Raw genomic sequence first — 16,945 nt, forward strand, 5'->3', positions numbered from 1 at the left:
TTAAGAATTTAGAATTTGGTTTTGAAGGCTATGTGGGCTTTTGGGTTTTTTTTTTTTTTTTTGCTTTTAAAGTCAGTAAACTTGATTTTAAGAAACACATTAAACCTTATATATATATATATATATACATACACACATATGTGTACATACATACTCAAATTGAAAAATTGTGTGTGTGTGTGTGTGTGTGTGTGTATGTAAATGGCCATGACTTGTGTGTGTGTGTGTGTGTGTGTAAATGGCCATGACTTGAAAAGTATGCTTCATTGCTAATTTTTAATATACCTTCTGTATGAATACATGAAACATTTTATCCCGTTTGGACTCCATAAGAAAATATCTTTTCAAATTTATTTCTATTTAATACAGTGTAAGATTTTACAGAAGGTTTTAGTTTGAGAGTTTCATTTGTGTTGGTTATGATGTTTCAGTATTTACCTATTCATTCTCAGATTGATCCACCTGCAGATACTATCCCCAGCAGCAGTCTGCCTTTTATTGAAACTGTGTGAAGCAAAAGATGACTTTTAAATCACCTATGGATTATGAAGTTGAGGCCTCCTGCACAGGGTGTATCTGAGCAACCCTCTTTCTATGGGAAAGATTTGGGTTTTGTCTCTATGATCTGGTATTGATGCAAAGACAATGTTAACCAAGTTAAATAATTAGTAATCCGTTGACTTACTTTACTTCTTCTACAAGTGAAGATAGAGCTTTCTCTTTGAGTGTGGTTGCCCGGTCCTACCCCCATAAAATCCTGCTCTTTCCAGGTGTTCTCCTTATGGCTGATAACTTAAATAATCACATGGATAGTAATAATTCCTATCGAGGGTCTTGATGTGCTGGTAGTGTTCTAGGTGCTTTATATGTATTAACTTATTTACTACAGTAACCTTATGTAGGTACTGTTATTATACCGATTTTATAGATGAAGAAACTGAGGTGTACAGAAGGTTTGAAAAAATTGGCAGAGCCTCTTATATCCCTGTGGTATACATTGGTGTATGTGTGCTGAACTCGACCTTCTTCAGTGTTCTTGGTTTTCTGTTGTTTAAATAAGTAGCATCCACCAACCATCTTTTTATTTAAAGGTGCCATACTCTTAAGTGGGTGAATACCACCGAATTTGATCTTTTCTTTTCCTTCCTGCAACAGTGTAGCAATAAGTTCAAAGGATTTCATGGAAAAAATATTAAAAGATACTTTTTTTCAAAATATATTAGGGTCATATTATCTGTGCTTAAAACTAGAAGTATTTTGCCTAAAAAGATCTACATGTAAGAATTTTTTTTCCAGTTTTGCCTGCAAATTGAGATTGTTGGGTGTCCCCTTGCTTTTTTTGGTCATGCTCATAAAGTCACCTAGATAACTAAGATAATAGTTTAGTTACAGAAATCAGTATATATAACTGACATTGCACACGTAGACATAAATTTGAGTTTAGATAGACTTTCACAAAATATAGTCAATTTGTGACTGGATAGCTATTTTAATGACTTTTTATTAAATCTATTTCTGTTAACCATTTATAACCTATTAGCATCGTCTTCAGAGAAGGCAGTGGCACCCCACTCCAGTACTCTTGCCTGGAAAATCCCATGGACGGAGGAGCCTGGTGGGCTGCAGTCCATGGGGTCATGACTGAGCAACTTCACTTTCACTTTTCACTTTCCTGCATTGGAGAAGGAAATGGCAACCCTCTCCAGTGTTCTTGCCTGGAGAATCCCAGGGACGGGGGAGCCTGGTGGGCTGCCGTCTATGGGGTCGCACAGTCAGACACGACTGAAGCGACATAGCAGCAACAGCAGCAGCAGCATCTTGTATGCACAGTTACAGAACATTCTCTTGTCTTAGTACTAAAGAAAGTATAGGCTGACTGTCAGATATCATCTAAGTTTTGGTAAAATCAGTTCACAATATATCACACAAGATTAGTTATCATTATTTTTACAGATATTATTCTAGTAGATTTTGTTGTAAAAGTTTACAGCGTGAACATATAATGAAATAAGTGAGGGGAATTAAGAGGTACAAACTTCCAGTTCCAAAATAAATTGAGTCATGAGTAAGAAATGTACAAAAGTTCTGTATAATAAACATTTCATAGCATGAACATCTCTGGGTAGTGGGCAGTCTTATTTCAGACATGTCTTTGTGTGTGCTGTTCTTATATCATAATTGTTCATTATTATAGCATTATGCATTAAGACTTTGACTTTTTCAAAATATATTTGGTTTAGTGATTAAAACTATTTGTTCTGTACCTAGAATAATTGCTGTATAGTTAAAGGAGCATATATACACCAGCCTGAAATGAAACTTACGGCCTAGTCTTACATTTGGGTGACTAAATGACTTTGAAGAGTTGCAAGTGTAAAGGAGGATGATTTCTGAAATACTAAGTAGTGGAAGAATGTAGAAAATAGGAAGTAAGTAACTCGGGACGGGAATCTTTGTTAGGAGACGGTTAGGAGAAGAAAAGGGCATCTGTGGAATCGATTCTGAAGCCTTCAGAGGCGTGTCCGTGTATCTGTATGGTTGTGTCTCTGACCTAACACAGTAGAGGGTGTAGTCTGTTGATTGTGCATCCCGTACAGCTCTTCTGCTCTCCTGCTGGACAGTGCTTAGTGCTTCTTGACTTCTGTATATTTCTGCTTCAGTATATCCATCTGAATGACTTAGGTCCTGCTGGCCTTGTGACTCTGTTTCTATTTTTCTCCCTGAGATGTTTGCCTTTTCACAAGTGACAGAGCCTCGCGTGGTCCCATCCCATTCCTGCTCGCTGCTGCTGTGTTCCTTTCAGCACCTTTTCCCTAACTGTCTGTTTCTGCTTATGTCTTTTAATCCGGAAACACCTTCCTGTGTTTCAAATAGTGAGTCTGCTCTGAGAGTAGGAACATCTACAGTGAACAGTTTCTATTCTTGTGCTAAGAAAACACTCTTGTGCTCTGTTCCCCCATCTCAGCGCTGCCTTCATCCCCAGTAAACAGGCACATTTTGAAAGTAATGTCAGATTCTAAGATGTGTGTTACATTTCTCAGCATAGTCAGCGTCGTAGAATCATAGTGAAGCCACAGTTTTGCCTAATCCCCAAGTGCAAGCAGTGGGACACGTCCCCTTTGAACCGTGGCCACTGACTGTGCTTAGATAATGCTGTTTAAATGGAAGTGTTCCTCTACAGTGGAAGTATTTTAGGTTTCAGAGGAGACAAACCCCAAATTGTAGAGGCCCTGCTTATTTTAATTTATAGTATGAGCAAGTGATAGGGATATTGAAAGCAAATGGAAGCATTTATACACATGCAGAAATGAAGTATTTTTGGTTGTTAAGTGCATTTAACTGCTTCTTAGCAGCAAACAGAGGTCTCTGATGGTTCATGGTTTATCATCTTCCATGAGATAAGGTTGACTGAAAAAAAGTATCGACTGAATTGATAGTTTTTCCCTTAACCATTACAAATATATTTTGAAGTGTTCCATAATGAATAAAAATTGATTTTGTCAGTTAAGGTAGTAATATATCTGAATCTGTCAGTTACTTGGATTATCAAATAAAGTGTGTTGAAAACTACCCAACTATACCAAATATTTTAGGATGCAAATGTTAAAATTTATTAGAAGTGCAAATCTAGTTAAAATTTTTGTATCTCATCCTAAAGGATAGGGATTGGATACTAATGATTTTTTTATTTGCTAGTGGTGGGAGTGTGTGACTGACTTCATTTTTGATTAGTCAAAGCTACTGAGATCAGCTGCCTTGTAACAGGATTAGAAATGAGTAAATCTTGATTATGCTGGGCTCCCCTGGTAACTCAGACTGCAGAAGAATATAAAGAATATAAGAATCTGCCTGCAGTGCAGTAGACATGAGTTCAGTCTCTGGGTCAGGAAGATCCCCTGGAGAAGGGAATGGCAACCCACTCCAGTATTCTTGCCTGGAGAATCCCACGGACAGAGGAGGCTGGTGGGCTACAGTCCATGGGTCACAAGGGTCAGACACGACTGAGTGACTGACACACACTTTGACTTACTATTCTAGCCTGTAAGTGGGAATAGGGTGATATTATTAACATTAATAGTTGTTTGGGATTTGTCTTCCACAGTGATCAGTTCTTAAGGAGATTCAGTGGTTGGCCTTCGAGTCTGTAGTTGTGTAGTTGTCCTGTAGTGTGTGGTCTTGCCTTTCCTTCTCAGTTTTGTTTATATTGCTTAAGGCAGTTTTATTTGCCTAAGTCTGTTTATTATTAAATTTATTTGACAGATTTTTTATCACATATTTACTATATATTTGGCTTTCTGTTACACTGTTTGGGCTTTAGAAATTACAAAGACTGTTAGTACATAGTCCCTTCCCTCTAAAGTCCTTTGCCTGATTTCCCTGTTCTGCTCTGAAACATTCCCAGAACTAGATTTTTATCATAAGGTCATTTTTGTTGAGATGTGTACTGATGACACAGTTAAATGCAGTGAAGCCTAAGTTTTGACCGTGTTGCCACCACAGCCACTGCGCCCAGGGAATCTGGCGCGAGGGTGTGTTTGTCTTTCGTGCTTTTTTTACTTTAACAATCACCTTTGAGTGAAGTACAAACTTTTCTTTGTAAAAACTTTTTGTCACAAAATAAATATAATTTAAAGGAGTTAAAGTCTTTTGTAAATCAGTTTTTAGTGCTTGTTCATGACATATTTCTGTGCTTCTTGAGTATATTACAAGAGCTGCGTTAAATATAGGCAGAAAGACAGACAGAAGTAAGACAATAATATGTTTAGAGTCAGTTCTTTGGTTACTGTAGTCTGTCCTGATATTGTCAGTTGGTTTTGATAACTGGTGTGTTTGATTATTATATTTTCAATCTCAAGTAGCCCAGTAGTGCTAATTTAGATACCACATCTGAATCAGTAAGTGTAGAACAAGCTTGATTTCTGAAACATTCTTGTTAGTTAAACCCACCAATCCAGACATCTCCTTCTTAAACATTATTTACCTTAATAGAAATTGAAAATAAAGGTATTCTTAAGCAAGTGAGAAGAAATTCTGAGTGATCATTGAGGAAGGTCATTGAGACAGGTCAGCTAGAGGTGGACACACAGCCTGCCTCATAATTGGATGGATGCTCCCTGGCTGGAAGATGGAGCTGATTGGTGGATCAGAGTCTCAGAGGGCAAACTGCCATTCTTAGTTTAACTGTTCATTAAAATTACATTCCATGAAGGTCTATTATATGCTGCTATTTGAGTATGAAAAAGTGAAATGATCACCAGCAATTACTATTATCCTACCAAAAGATTGTTTTGGTATGCGAAATATATTTGGTCAAGTGGTACTTAGTAAATTTTTTTATTCATATGAACTTTTAAATTGTATTCAAAGTTAGAGCATACCTTATAAATAAGTTTTTTCTGTTTCATATTTTTATTTTCTGAAGCCCATCTTTGTGTTTTTTTCAGGTTTACGTGAGATTAAGACCATTCTTCAGGGAGTTCCTGGAACGAATGTCTCAGATGTATGAGGTAAACATACTTAAGTTAATTATTTAAGTATTTTTATTTTATTCAATACAGTACCCATTTAGATCATGTATAATGATTACTTCTTTTCCCCTGAATTTGTAGATCATTCTTTTTACTGCTTCTAAGAAGGTGTATGCAGACAAGTTACTGAACATACTAGACCCTAAAAAGCAACTGGTCAGGTAAATTTAATTAAGAAATAGTGGAAATGTCTGTCACACTGAACTATGAAATTACTATGATTCTATTTAATTTTGATGGCCATTTTTAGTTGGCTGCATTTATAGAGATTTGTTGTGTTAAATGGTGAAAATAAGTGATTTTTTTTCTTTTAAGCCCCCAAACTCTTTAAGAGTTCCTAATTAAACTCCAGACAGACGTTCTTTAATGGATACAAAGATCAAATGTGTTTATTCACTTGTACATATGTATCCTCACTTTGGGATTGGGGGGAAACTGAGGGGATGTGGAATTTTTCACTGTGCATGATGTTTTCACTTAATGCCTCTGAGATAATGCATGTTATGTCATCTTTTTAATGACATAGAAATGAAAGTTAATTTTAACAAAAAAGATCAAATTAAACTCTTGGTTTTTTTTCAAGAGCAAATTTATCTTCCATGGAAAGGAAATGTTACTTGAGTCTAATTGGAAATTGCAGTTGGTTTAGTCACTCAGGTGATTCTGATCTGGACTCAGTTCCTTGTGTGTGTGTCCTAAGCCAGCAGATGCAGTGTATTACTGGTTAGGTGGGCGTGTTTTCAGTTATTTAACACAATTTGAAAATTAGTTTCATTACTTCTGTCAACTGAAGTGAGATACCAAGACTCCTCAGTCTTGCTGCATCCTCTGAAGTATAGGAGTTAATCTTTGAGTTTTGATCAAGAGCTGAATGAGAGATGCAGGAAAAGCCTCCCGAAAGCTTTGGTAGCTGGGTGTTCATTTTCTTAAATATTTCCTCACATATTGTCTTAGAGTGGAAAATCCTAAACTTAATTTCTACTGTCAGTAGTACCTTTATTATTGAGTGGTTTCAACTATAGTGAAAGGCTTTTCCTAATGCCCACATTTAGGAGACTTTTCCCTCTTTTTTTTTAAAAAAATTTAAAGTATCAAAATTTGTCGTTTAGTCAGTTTCCATTTTATCTTCCATATAAACAAGCTTCAGACACACAAAAGAAAATGGTATTTTATTTTCATAAAAGTATATTATAATTTATGCTCATTTTACCTGATAATAAAAGCATACAAGTGATTTTGCTCTGATGACCTCACTCCTGAAGATTTCCATTTAGCTCCTCCAGTGCTCCAGGAACAGTGAGCAGCATAGCCCTTCTCTTGTGGAGCTTTCATTTTACTAGGGGACAAATCACAGTCATGCAGTTGTGATGTTACAAGTTAAAAGCCTTCTTTTAAACTAGTTTTATAGAACCTACGCCTTTGGGAGTTTAAATTTGTTTCATCGAGTTGTATTTTGAAAAACTTAAAACAGGAAAAGCTTCTTGAACTGTGTATTGAACGCACTAAGAGTGCTATAGGGCGCCACCTGTGTTGGTGACAGAGTCGATTCAGAAAGTCCCAGGAGTCTGAATGCTAATTCGATGACTAGCAAAAGTAATTTCTTTTTAAAATTGCAAATACTAGCTACTAACCCTCAGATTGGAGAAGGCAATGGCAACCCACTCCAGTACCCTTGCCTGGAAAATCCATGGACGGAGGAGCCTGGTGGGCTGCAGTCCGTGGGGTCACTAAGAGTTGGACACGACTGGGCGACTTCACTTTCACTTTTCACTTTCATGCACTGGAGAAGGAAATGGCAACCCACTCCAATGTTCTCGCCTGGGGAATCCCAGGGACGGGGGAGCCTGGTGGGCTGCCATCTGTGAGGTCGCCCAGAGTCGGACACGACTGAGGCAACTTAGCAGCAGCAACCCTCAGATTCCTGCTAACTGGGAGGAGTTTATAATTAAAATAACCATTAGTCTCCATATATATACTCAGCTAGCTGTCCCCTGTGTCTGGTGAATTGCTGCTATTGGAGAAGTTATCAGTGTGACTTGGAGGTACCCACTGTACCTGCCTCCAATTTCCTCTTATCTGGATGTTTATACAGATAAAATGTAGGATCTTATTTAGGTCCAACCAGGACTTAAATTCTTTTGTCTAGCCTTATATTTTCAAAGTAGGACTGTCTTTAAACCTTTCAGACGTAGATAATCATTAGAAAAAACTGTTTATAGTATTATGTTTTGTCTGGTTTTAAGATTCTTCCTCTTTTCCATTACCATTGGCACCGATTAAAATACCAGTTACTGGTTGTTCTTAGACCTATGACAGATTTTGTTGGTAGAAAATGCTGCTTTCTTAAAATCTGAGAATTAAAAATATTATGAATGCGTAAGTCCTAGCTCCTTAAAAATTGTATAGTGGGATTAAGACACAAGGAAGCCAAACTACCAAATTATTAATGTATGCAAGTAGTGTGTTTCAGGATAATCTGTACCAGTTATTAGTAATATTCAGAAACTAATATATTTTGAGTGCTAGAGATTATATAAATATTACAAGTATATAAATATTACAAAACTTAATAGCTTTCGTTTTAAAATGATATAACTTTTTCAGTTTTCACTGGTGAAAGATCAATTTTGTTACACTTAAATCTGAATTCATCCTTTCATTCAATCCTTGTTTTTCCAAATCACGCACACAGTTAAAGCACGGGTGTTTGGGAAAAGTTGAAATGATGGAATGTTTTGGCCTCTGCACCTTTCCTCAAAATCTATAAGAGAAACTGAAAACTTTTTTTTTAATGCCAACACAGAAGCATCCCTTCTCATGTTTTCTATTCTGGCATGTGCAGGGCTAGGGAGGCGGTGTGGTCTTCTGGTTAGAGCAAAGGACTGGGAGCCGGGAGGACCCTGGGTCCCATTGCGGGGCTAACCGCTGACTTACTGTGTGACCTTGGGCAAGTCACTTGACCTCCTTGTGCCTCAGTCAACCATCTGGAAAATTGGTTAAAAAGCAGGACCTCGATGACAACCAGATGCTGCATCTGAACTGAGCTCTCCTGGGTAAATAAATTACAAAAACAATTTACAGAGTTTTTCATCCCTCTTTATCATTTAATATAAAATTTTGGGATAAACCAAAGTTCTTTAAGACATGGTAATACTTGGTTGTAAGGTTTCAATAATTGCTAAGAGTTTTTTATAAGACCGTAGCCCAAAGCCTAGGCCCACACTTGTAATTGAATTTCCTTTGTGAGAGAAAATGACAAGGCTTAATTGTAAAGCCTGTGGTGTGTGCATTGTATATGTTTCAGTATGTGTTGTGCTTTTTACAGATACTTTATCTTTTAGTTAACTTGTTTTTACTTTTATGTTTAGGCACCGGCTTTTCCGTGAACATTGTGTTTGTGTACAAGGAAACTATATAAAGGACTTAAATATCCTTGGAAGAGATCTTTCAAAAACTATAATAATTGACAACTCACCGCAAGCCTTTGCATATCAGGTAGGAAGAAGGCTGCTAAACAAACTCAGACGAACGCTGCCAGACAGTGTGATGGGGCAGCAGGGTTTTCACTGGCGGGATTTCCCTGTTTAGTGTCATCTTAGAATTAGAAGTGCCAAATTAGTATATTCCTTGTGGAAATTTTTCTTTTAAATGAAGTACAACATACATGTAGATTTGAAATAGTAAAACCCTAAGAAGGGGCTGTAAGATACATACCATTTGATAGCATCCTTCTTGTTGTTGTTTAGTTGCTAAATCGTGTCTCTTTTGCAACCCTATGGACTGTAGCCCACCAGGCTCCTCTGTCCATGGGATTTTCTAGGCAGGAATAATGGAGCGGGTTGCCATTTCCTCCTCCAGGGGATGTTCCCAGCCCAGGGTTTGAACCCATGTCTCCTGCGTTGCAGGCAGACTCTTCACCACTGGGCCACTGGGGAAGCCCCAATAGCATTCTTAGCCGTTGTTAAATCAGTAATTTTAATTGTAAATAATTTGAGAATTACACCGTGTTCTTCTGGTCTGTGTAATTTGACCTTTTGAAATCTTAGACTATTTTGTCAATATATTTGTACCCTTAGACATATAAATTCAACTCTAGTTGAGTCTGTGGCATCCAGTGTTGAGGATTTGGCACTTTCACTGCTGAGGGCCTGGGTTCCACCCCTGGTCAGGGAGCTAGGCTCTCATAGGCCATGCAGCGCGGCATAAACAGATAGATACATACGTAGAGAGAGAGACGGGCCATCTTTGCCAGATGGATTTTACATTGAGTATTATGTTCATGAGATACGACTGAGATTTTCGTCAGAATAAATCAGTGCAGAATTGGGATGTGGAAAGGGGGTTGGGTATAGATGAAACAAGACTTGCCCTCAACTTCTGTGTTTCAAAGTGTCCATAATAAAACATAAAAGAGAATAAATACAAGGGGGGAAGATGGCATATGGTATTGAAATACGTTCAGTTTAAGTCACTACTTTTCATTTCCTTGCATTTTAAATGTTTTTAAGAATTGGTTTGTAAATAAAATAATTTCAGTTACCCTCCATCTTAAACACAGTGTTCTGTGTAAATATTAAAAGATATGATATCCTAGAGAATATTTACTATAAAACAAATACGGTTTGTAGTTTTGTTTTTAGATTTCAACGGAATACCATTGAGTTGGTTTGTTGTGTCCCTGCTGCGTTTCAGGTTGTCTTGTGTGGGAGTAAAACAGTGATCAGGACACAGTCGCGCATATGCCTCTCTCTGTTTAAAATGGCAGTATTCCAAAAATAAATAAATAAAATGGCAGTATTTCTTTATTCAAAATGCCTAGCATCGACTAATATTTCTCTAATGAGTAATGTTTTTAGTTATGTTAACGCAAAACTTATTTTAATGAATATTTCTTGTTAAATTTTATATACACTAAGAATTACTCTGAAAAACCAGTTAGGTTTCAGTTTATTCCTTCACATCTGTGTCTGGCACTATTAAGATGCCAAAGACTGTGACAGGCATAAACTCTGATGGCATTCCTTTTTTAAAGGAACTTAATGGATTAATATTTACTAAAATCTGTTATTTCTTTTTATAGCTTTTCCAACTTAGGCAAACTGTAAATGAAAAGAAGAGTTAATTCCTTATTTATCATTTTAGCTATCTAATGGAATCCCTATAGAAAGCTGGTTTATGGATAAAAATGACAATGAACTGCTAAAATTGATCCCATTTCTGGAGAAGCTAGTAGAACTGGTAAGTATATCTTTTCATTTATCTTTTTGTTAGGTTTTTTTGTTGCTTTAACTCTATTGAAATACTGATGTTTTAAGTAAATATGGTGAGAGATTAGGGCAGAAGTTGAAAAAGATTATACCTTATAAATTATGTTTATCAGTATTTAAAATTGTACGCATCGTTTAATCTCACCGACCTTCCTGCGGCAAGTCACTAGCTGGCTGTGTTCAATCCGTTTTGAGTTCAGGTCTAGAGCTGATGCTTATGGTACCGAAATTTTATTCTGGGAATTTTTTCTGCTATATCCATGGATTAAATTTAAAACTACTGTGTAAAGTAGACTTCAGTGGCTAAATGCTTTGTCTGTCTTTTGGTTTGATCTTTTCCTGCATCACTGTTCTTTCAAAATTGATGCGTTAATGACGAGCTTTTCTTTTGCGTCTAAATTTAAGTTTACTTCTATGTAGTGTCTTTGCATTTGGCAAAAATAATAATAATGATGTAAATTATGAAATAAATAGCCATAGTTTCCCTGCAAAGTCAGAATGTTCATAATGCTGTGAGCATCGTGTCTTTTAAGTTTCGTGGCTTTTAAAATGTCTGTCTCCAACAGAATGAAGACGTTCGACCGCACATCAGAGACCGGTTTCGCTTGCATGACTTGCTGCCCCCCGATTAAGTACAAAGACTTGTCAGATCACTGAAGGGGGAGAGGATGCAGGACCCTTTTGGACTAAGACAAAAACATTGCCATTACTGTTGAAATTTTGCATTTTTGTACCCCGTCTTGCTTTTCTTATCTTGGTGCCCAATAATAATCAAGGGTTACAGAAAGAGACTCTCTCTCAGATTGAACACACACAGTAGGTGGGCGAAAACAGAGGCGTCTTTAGAACTAGTGCAACTCCAGTGAGATTTTTTATGTACAGGACATCTGCAGTTTATAAAGAATTCTGTTTCTGCCACCAGCAGTTTGACCTGTAGTCACACAGGATTTTATGATAATAACAGAGATGAAAATGGACTTTTATTTTCTCTCTGTTTGGTGCTCTAAGTGGGTTTGTAGCCACTTTTCTGTTACTTTAAAATTCTCATTTCAACAGGAATGGCCAGTAAAAGTTGTTTTATTTTTCCTGTTAAGGTTTATAACCTTTTTACATTTTTGACCTGTATTATTAATAGATTAGAATTTCATTATGCATTCCTTTTAGTTGAGGCGCTTCATAGTTTTCTGGAAATAGTAAATTTTTAGTTTTTTATTATACATTTGAATGGCCGTTTTCCTGCTTTGTCTGCCTGCATATTGTATATTTGTTTAAAAATACCCTCTACTTTTAGTCCATGTAAGTTTCATTTAGAGAGAACATGCATTTATATTTTGTTTCTGTAATATTCTACTGTAGGTGAAATCTTTTCAAAATTCAAGAGACTGGGTAGATAAGAATATATGAATGACTTAATATTCAAAAGATGTAGACCATTGTGATGGCATGTGTTCCGAGTGGTACTATCTCGCAGTGGCACACAGACGTGATGGATAAAGGTATACCTCAGACCTCACTGTGCTCACCAGTCTTTGAGGAGGATGGATTGGGCCACCTGTCGGGCTTGATTTGGTTACTGATGCCTTTGGTTTTCTCCAGGAATGAAGTGTTCAGCACAGTGATTCAGTATTTTTAGTTACTTTGCATGGGCTGGTAGTACCTCTGTTATGCTCTCGGTCACAATCAGTTTAAGCTCCGTGTAACAGTCTTGGTACCTCGCAGCAGCTGTGCATAACCCTGTGTGCAGTAGACTCCCGGGCCACCAGTGCAGTCAGTACGCTCTCATAGTGGTTTTCTATGCTATATGGAAATAGTCTTCAAGCCTTGGTTCTCTGATGCAGCTACCACAAGAGGTTGATATTTTTATAGTGGCGTGTAATCTCTTTTTCGGGAGGCTTTTTATGGAGGTAGAATTTGTAAAAGTTAGTATGCTTTGCCTCTCAACTGCATTAACATGCCACAGGCTCAGACTGTTTTTGTGTAAAGGATGTCAAAGAACGGCACTTTTTCTAAAGAGAAGTTTGATATTTTGTATGCTTGTTAAGAAAGTACAGTATTGGAAATTAAAGGTGGACAACTGATAATTGAGGAGTATGTCACTTAATTTTTTATGTATATTACCTGTTTACTTGTACAACTTATTGTACAAATTACATGCAGCTTCATTTTCAAATGAATCCTTAAAATAAGGAAATCTTTTTAGGAAAACATTTAATTTTTGTATTTTTGATTTTAAAGGCATGAGTTATGTCAATTTTCAGTGTATTAATGAAGATTTTAACTTTTCATCAGGTTGAGTGTTTTCTTACTATATTATCTGTTGTGTATGTAGTTAGCATATTGTGTCACTGAACTGTTTAAAAATCTAGCATGTAGAGCAAGCCTGTTTTGTGGAAAATCCTTATTCATTAAAAAAAATAATCATGGCAGATTTTCTGCAAAAAAAAAAAAAATTTGCAATTCAGAATATTGGGGGTTTTTTTGTTTGTTTTTAATTTAAAGAAAGGTATTTTGCTTGCAGGAAAAAACAATACAGATTCATTTTAATGAGAATCTTTGAAATGTATTTATCTTTAGGGCATCTGGGCATCTTTATGCTGTTTGTCTCCTGTCTTTCTTGAAATAAAATGTACATACGTTACCTTTACATATGCTCTTGCTCAAAATTGTGAACCTGGTTACATTTCTCCTTGCTCCCTTTTTATGTTCAAACAGCAAAACCTATATAAGATCTAAACTTTCAGCTTACATTATAATTGCTGAAAGCTTGACCAATTAAGTACATATACTCTGTGGGCTTTCCCAGAACTAGAGGGGAAATGGAAGCACCTGTATAAAGCATTGTGCTGACAGGCACTTTAAAAACTACTTCAACCACCTTTTATTGGTAAAGCTGCTTTTGATCCCCTGCTGGAGAGTTCCTTTAAGTCAACTGACAAATGAATCAAGCCTAACAAGATTCTGTAAAGAAATAAGCTAAGGGAAAATTTCCTATGGCCTGAGAAAATTTCTTGATAGCAATTTAATATATTTTTTTCATTATTTGATTTGAGTAATTTTAAATTTGTTATTAATACAAAATTTAGAATAAGTTAGAGACTGTTATCCAGCTTCCTTCCTCTTTAACATGTTTTATTAGTCCTTCTTTCCTTTATCTGTTGGTAGATGTTATCTTAAACATTTCCGTTTAGTTAAATGGAGGTGTTTATGAATTGATGTGCCCAGCCCCTTCAGTTCACACAGGAAACGTGAACTCTTAGAAACTGACCATAGTAAATGCAGGAGAGATGGGTACCTGATAATGACACAGAAAAAGTGACCTATATACACATTACAACTCTGAAGTACATACTATAATTGTGATATTTCCAGTGGTAAATGTCTGACTTTTAAAGACATTCTTTTAAATATTTGTATTATTGTTAGGATGTTTTAATCAGTTGTGTTTTTTAACGCCATGTAATATATGTAGCCCTGATCAGATTTATAGCACCGTATTTCTCCTTGGGTCTTAAAGTTGACAACAATTTAAAAGCATAAATTGTTTTATATTAGCTAGTATGTATATTTATTTACCCAATGGCTTTATCTTATTTCCCAGAATTTGGAGGGGGATTTGTTGAAAGCATTGTAACTTCTATAAATGGCTATTTTCTTGTAACTGTTAGTGAAAATGGATGTGTATATTGTTTTTTTATATTTCTCTGGTTTTCCTGGTTTGTTTGTTTTGGGGGTTTTGGGGGGGATGGTTAAACATAGAATCATTTTTTTTAAAAAAGGTTATCTTTGGCCAATGACTTTTTCAATTAGATATTTCTTTCATTTAACCATCTAAAGAAGTTTGTTTTTCATTGTTTTGTTCAGTCAACTTCCCTGAAAAACAGAGACTTCATCTCATCAATGAAGAACGCATTTCATTATTCCTACAAATCTTTACAGCAAGCACAGACTTCTTCATAAGGACCAGATCTTTTGCACGTCTTCTGTCAGTCACACAAAGCTGAGATGTACAGGACACTGGCGCCTCCTTTACCTGCACTGACACGGTGGTGTTACGTACTGCATCGTTAGCTAGTTAGGGCTTTCTGACCCGGATTCTCTCTGTCTTCCTAGGTATTTATTTGTTGTCTCTTTTAATCTCTTGTGTATCTAAATTAACTTAGTGTTAATAGTCACCCACCGAATAACTATGCCAAGCAACTAGGAAAGAATGTTTATTTTATTTCCCCTTATAGGGGAAGAGTGGACTGGGAACAAAAGTGTATGGGCCAAAAGGCCTTAGGTTGTCATTCATCCACTTTCTTATTCCTCTCATGAAGCTGTTTTTGAGTATAATATTTTTTTCAGTGCTTATGTGCTTGATTATGTCATTATTTTTCATGTCTTCCCCTGAGTTAAAAGCCTACTAGGAACCTGTATAAAATAGAATTTGAAATTTCAGAATAAGAACCACAGAACTCGGTACGTTATATCTAAATGCTACGTAAATTATAATTGGAATCCACGTCTCAACTCACTAGGATACATTTTTATAAAATGTTTCTCTGTATCTTGAATTAAAATTACTTGACCAGAGGCAGAATTCGAGGGTTGTAATGCATTTTGAGGAATTTTTAAAAAGGAGAGTTGAGAGCAAGAGGGTTATACTCACTTTATGGTTTTGATATCAGTGTTTTAAAATACATCAGTGGCTCCCGAACCTGATTGCTCCTTTGTGTCACTCCGTGGAGCTTTTGAAATACAGCTTCCTGAGGCCTTCACCTCTGCAGAATTGTCTGAGTCTAGAGTGGGGCCTGAGAAGTCCGTGCTTTTTAAAAGCTCTCCAAATGATTCTAATAGATTTGGGCAATCACTGCTCACTGTGACAGTGGTTTGAGAGTAGGCAACAAAATAAAGTTTACCAGATATTTCTTTGTGGTGGAGTTTACCAGATTTCACGGAACTTATTCAGGATACTTGGAGGAATAAAGAAGATTGAGGCTACTGCTCATTATCATTGTCTTTCATACTTTTTAAGAGTTTGCGTTTCTAGCACTTGAAGTAGTTGATCATATACACAGCTGAAGGACATATCCCTGAATGAGACCATTATATATATTAACTGTAAAATATTTCACTATTTTTTTATTTTATAAATCTTTGTAGAAATGAGCAATGAAATATACTTTCATCTTTTGAAATGGGATTTTCAAGGCGGTGTCCTTTTGGCATTAAGGTCGGGGGGAGTTAGTATTCTCTCTGCCTTTTTCCACATGAATTGATATAAATCATGGACATTTAAAACACTCGATTTAATTTCTACATATTTACTATGCAGTATAGCCGTGAACAAGTAATGTAGATTTAGTTTTCTCATCTTCAAATGCCCTGATCACCCTACCTCACAGGGTTGTTGTGGGGATAAATAAAACTTTTATGGAAGCACTTTTCTTTGGTGATATTTTATCAGCCACTAGAAACTATAATCTCTAACAACTTACATTTGTATAGTGCTTTGTTTACACAGCTTTTTCACATTGCTTTCCCTTCGGGTGGGTGGCCTCTAAGGAACAGAGTGGGTTGGATACATGTATATATGTGGCTTGGTCCCTTTGCTGTTCACCTGAAACTCAACAACACTGCTAGTCAGCTGTACCCCAGTACAAAATAAAAAGTTTGTGGGGGTGGGGTCACATGAGCAGTAAACAGTCTGGAAAGAGCTGGAGCAGTGCTGATGGGGAGGCCAGCCATGAGTGTTACGGATACGTTTGATGGAAGTGACGCTGAGTGTGAAGGAAGAAACGGATGCTGAGGAAATTAAAGAACGATTATTAAATGGTTTGAGAAATCTGGTAAGTAATTGGGGTAGCAGGCTCATATAAATGACTTGCAAAGTTAGCATTCTCTTAGTGAACCAAATGAACTAGAGCTTTTTTTAGTAGCTCATATAATGAGCTTTAATATATTTGATGTATGACAACCCTTGAAGGTACCTTTGACTAGACTTGCCGATGCCGGTAAAGGTAATGTAAAAACACTGCCTTACTGTGCCAGGCTCTGGATGGCAGAAGAAAGCAAGCCTGACACTGCTCTCAAGCTGGAACAGTCCAGCAGTGGAGACTGACATTGTTGAGAATAGGGATGTGAAGGAAAAGACACTTGGAGAGCACCAAC

At 36.6% G+C, this 16,945-nt stretch overlaps 1 protein-coding gene across 5 annotated transcripts in view; it reads left to right on the forward strand.

The window, feature by feature from the left end:
- Positions 1-16,216, forward strand: part of CTDSPL2 (CTD small phosphatase like 2) — a 75,753-nt gene extending 59,537 nt beyond the window's left edge. For 4 of the 5 annotated variants that reach the window (XM_070798037.1, XM_070798040.1, XM_070798038.1 and 1 more), the window contains exons 9-13: positions 5,445-5,507; positions 5,610-5,689; positions 8,897-9,023; positions 10,671-10,766; positions 11,362-16,216. In XM_070798037.1, coding sequence (XP_070654138.1) covers positions 5,445-5,507; positions 5,610-5,689; positions 8,897-9,023; positions 10,671-10,766; positions 11,362-11,427 — 432 coding nt within the window. In that variant the 3' untranslated portion in view covers positions 11,428-16,216. The remainder of the gene's footprint in view (positions 1-5,444; positions 5,508-5,609; positions 5,690-8,896; positions 9,024-10,670; positions 10,767-11,361) is intronic. The other variant, XR_011569059.1, reaches the window with a different exon arrangement.
- The last annotated feature ends 729 nt before the right edge of the window (positions 16,217-16,945 follow it).

This window comes from Bos indicus, chromosome 10, assembly GCF_029378745.1.
Source record: "Bos indicus isolate NIAB-ARS_2022 breed Sahiwal x Tharparkar chromosome 10, NIAB-ARS_B.indTharparkar_mat_pri_1.0, whole genome shotgun sequence".
In the NCBI taxonomy this organism is placed as follows: domain Eukaryota; kingdom Metazoa; phylum Chordata; class Mammalia; order Artiodactyla; family Bovidae; genus Bos; species Bos indicus.